This window comes from Solea senegalensis, linkage group LG9, assembly GCF_019176455.1.
Source record: "Solea senegalensis isolate Sse05_10M linkage group LG9, IFAPA_SoseM_1, whole genome shotgun sequence".
NCBI lineage: Eukaryota > Metazoa > Chordata > Actinopteri > Pleuronectiformes > Soleidae > Solea > Solea senegalensis.
The window spans coordinates 2,200,233-2,203,056 of record NC_058029.1 but is presented as its reverse complement, the minus strand read 5'-3'; the positions used below and the strand labels follow the sequence as shown (position 1 = coordinate 2,203,056).

The following is a 2,824-nucleotide window of genomic DNA, read 5'->3' as shown; positions in this document are numbered from 1 at the left end:
CACTTTTGACTCTTGTTTGTGTAAAAGCGCCTGGTGATTATTATTTCATTATTTACACATATATTTATATACAAATATAAATATATATAAATACACATATATATATATATATACACACATATACATATATATATATATATATACACATATACATATATACATACATATATACATACATATACATACATATATACATACATATATACATACATATACATACATATATATATATATATATATATATATATATACACATATAATTGCAGAAATTACTATATACATATGTGTGTATATATATGCTGTATACACACATACCGACATACACACACAGCTATGCAGTAATGGTAAAGTAAAATTTGAAATACTTGCGATACAATAAGTGTATAAATCCGATCGTACGTCACTGAACTTTTGTCTCTTCAGCCTTTAAAACAAAAAAAGGATTACATACATTTTAATTGTTTCTTTATTGAAAAACACACACACACACAAAGTTCTACATAAAAATGTGTGATAGACAGAAACTGGAATCATCGCTGAACAAACACGGCGACCGTCTCTGAACTCGAGTGCACGAGGAGAATTAGTACGAGCGCAGAGCGTCGACGGAACCTCGCGAGGAAAGTGTTGCGTAGGTTTGATTCTGCGTACTTATCGTAGGGCTGCAATTAACCATCGATTAATAGTTGTTTGGTCCAAAAAAACACGTCAGAAAATGTTGGAAAATTTTGTCCTTGAACCTTGAAATTATGATTTTTTTTTATGATTTGGAGTAAAGAAAACAGAACATATTCACATTTAAGAAGCTAAACTGAAAAATCATGAGAACTCATTATTTAAAAAAACATCACTAAATCTGACTGTATCAACTATTTGGATAATCCATGATAATCTCTGCAGCCCTACTTTTAATCCCTTGCTTTTTTTGGTGATGAAACTTGTGCTTTTTATTTTTTAGCTAAACTGCGTAACAAAAAAACTAGGTTAGTGTACATTTACAGTACTTCACACTCAAATAAAAATCTAAATCAATTGCACTCTTAAGTTTTGATTGTTTTAATTTACAAATTGGTCCAATAATTAAAGTAGTGATTCATCATCACTCACTCATTAAGTGCTTCAGCTTGGTTTGAACCAGAGTTTACACGTCGCAAATGTACGACAGGCTGTACGTCGACTTTGGTTAATATTTTTATTTAATTTTTTTTCAAACAGGATCAAAAATCAAAAAACAAGACATCATTGTCGTTGCTTTTGGGGGAGGGGACAGCGCATTAATGCTTGTTCCATTCTCCACCAACTCTGGAATGTGTCTCAGCACCTGAAACCAAAATGGTTACCTGAACAGGTCGTTATCACGAAAACAACAGTTGCCAAAGGTCGTCAACAGTCGCTAACGGTCGCTAACGGTCACCAACGGTCGTCAACAGTCGCCAACAGTCGTCAACAGTCCGTAAAAACCGAACTATGCTGGGAATTACACAAACAAAACAAAAACTCAACGGGAGAACGTCGTTAAACACTTCGGGGGTAAAAAAGGCGACAAAGTTGTAGCGAGTACATTCCACGTGACCTAAGTTATTGATCGGGGGGAAGTTTTGGGTCAATAAAAACAACAGGATGGCAGAGTTAGTGTGCTTTGCGATTTTTTTGTGTATTTGGTCTCTGAACGAACAGCTAATGGTAGCATTTTGTGACGTGCACTTTTTTAAATCATGATCATGAGCAGACCTCAGGTAGGCAGTGCTACAAATAATCGTACAAAATACACACACCAAAAAAAAATAAAAAATAAGGCCTGTATTTTTCTGTCCAAACAACTGCGAACACTGTGGTTAATGACGAGAAAAAATATTCCGATATGTGAAATACTGTACGTTAGGGCTGCCACTTTTTTATCTTCCTCCTTTTCTGCCGCCTTATTCAGGTGGAGCTAACAGCCAAGCTAACGGGTGAGTCAGCACATTTGTTAACGCCACTGAACCTGAAATTCCCGCGTTCTTCGGAGGCTATGTTGTCGCGATTGTCCACTCAGGAGGAAGGATTATCGTGTGTCCTCCATTCAGTTTTTTTCTGATGAGTCATGATGGCGTTCAAAGCTGTGCGAACTGCACCCCCCGCTGGACAATGCAGGATTTGTCCAGCTATTACAGATTTTCTTTAAAAAAAAATTGACAGCTCCACTGTGTGTGTGTGTGTGAAACAAACATGTCCCGCCCTCTCCATACACTTACATGTGTATTTGAACTGTTTGAACACTTAGCAGCTAACATGCTAGTTAGGTCATATAGGCAGATGGTGTGTTTTTGTGATTTCTATCTCACTTAACTTCTGAGCGTTTATGTAAGAATAAATTCAGCAGTCGTTTCTAGTTTTATTTTGCGAAAAAAGAAAGCAAAGCAATTTTTTTAACATTGTTATTATTATTACTATTATTACTATTATTATTATGGGTGATATGGTGGTACAGGCGAGGTTAGTGACAGGGCAAAAGGAGGCGGGGCCCAAGGTCCATAGAATCCAAGTGACGGAAACCAAAGTGCCAAAGACGGCGAGCGCTCGTCAATCACGATGTTGGTGCCATGAGTTTGTGTCCTTTCCTGACCTTGGGCGCCCCCTGCTGGCTAATGTTAGGATTAACGGAGTGCAAGGATTCTTTTTTTTTTTTTCCTTTTTCTTTTTCAGACCAAACCACGTGACCAGTTGAAATGTTTGTTTTTGTTGCTGTGGTGGTTTTGCGTGGTGATACCTGAGGACTAGCTGCTGAGGAGAAGTGCGTCGGGGCTCTGGCCATCTGTGCTTATGTCGGCGCTCTGGTCGGTAG

The 2,824-nt window shown here is 37.5% G+C and overlaps 1 protein-coding gene across 1 annotated transcript in view; it reads right to left on the bottom strand.

The window, feature by feature from the left end:
- Positions 1–1,704: 1,704 nt before the first annotated feature.
- The window catches only part of LOC122774761 (glucocorticoid-induced transcript 1 protein), a 23,481-nt gene continuing 22,361 nt past the window's right edge, over positions 1,705–2,824 (bottom strand). The window contains exon 9 of the mRNA XM_044034269.1: positions 1,705–2,824. This exon is cut by the window's right edge and continues 206 nt beyond it. Coding sequence (XP_043890204.1) covers positions 2,757–2,824 — 68 coding nt within the window. The 3' untranslated portion in view covers positions 1,705–2,756.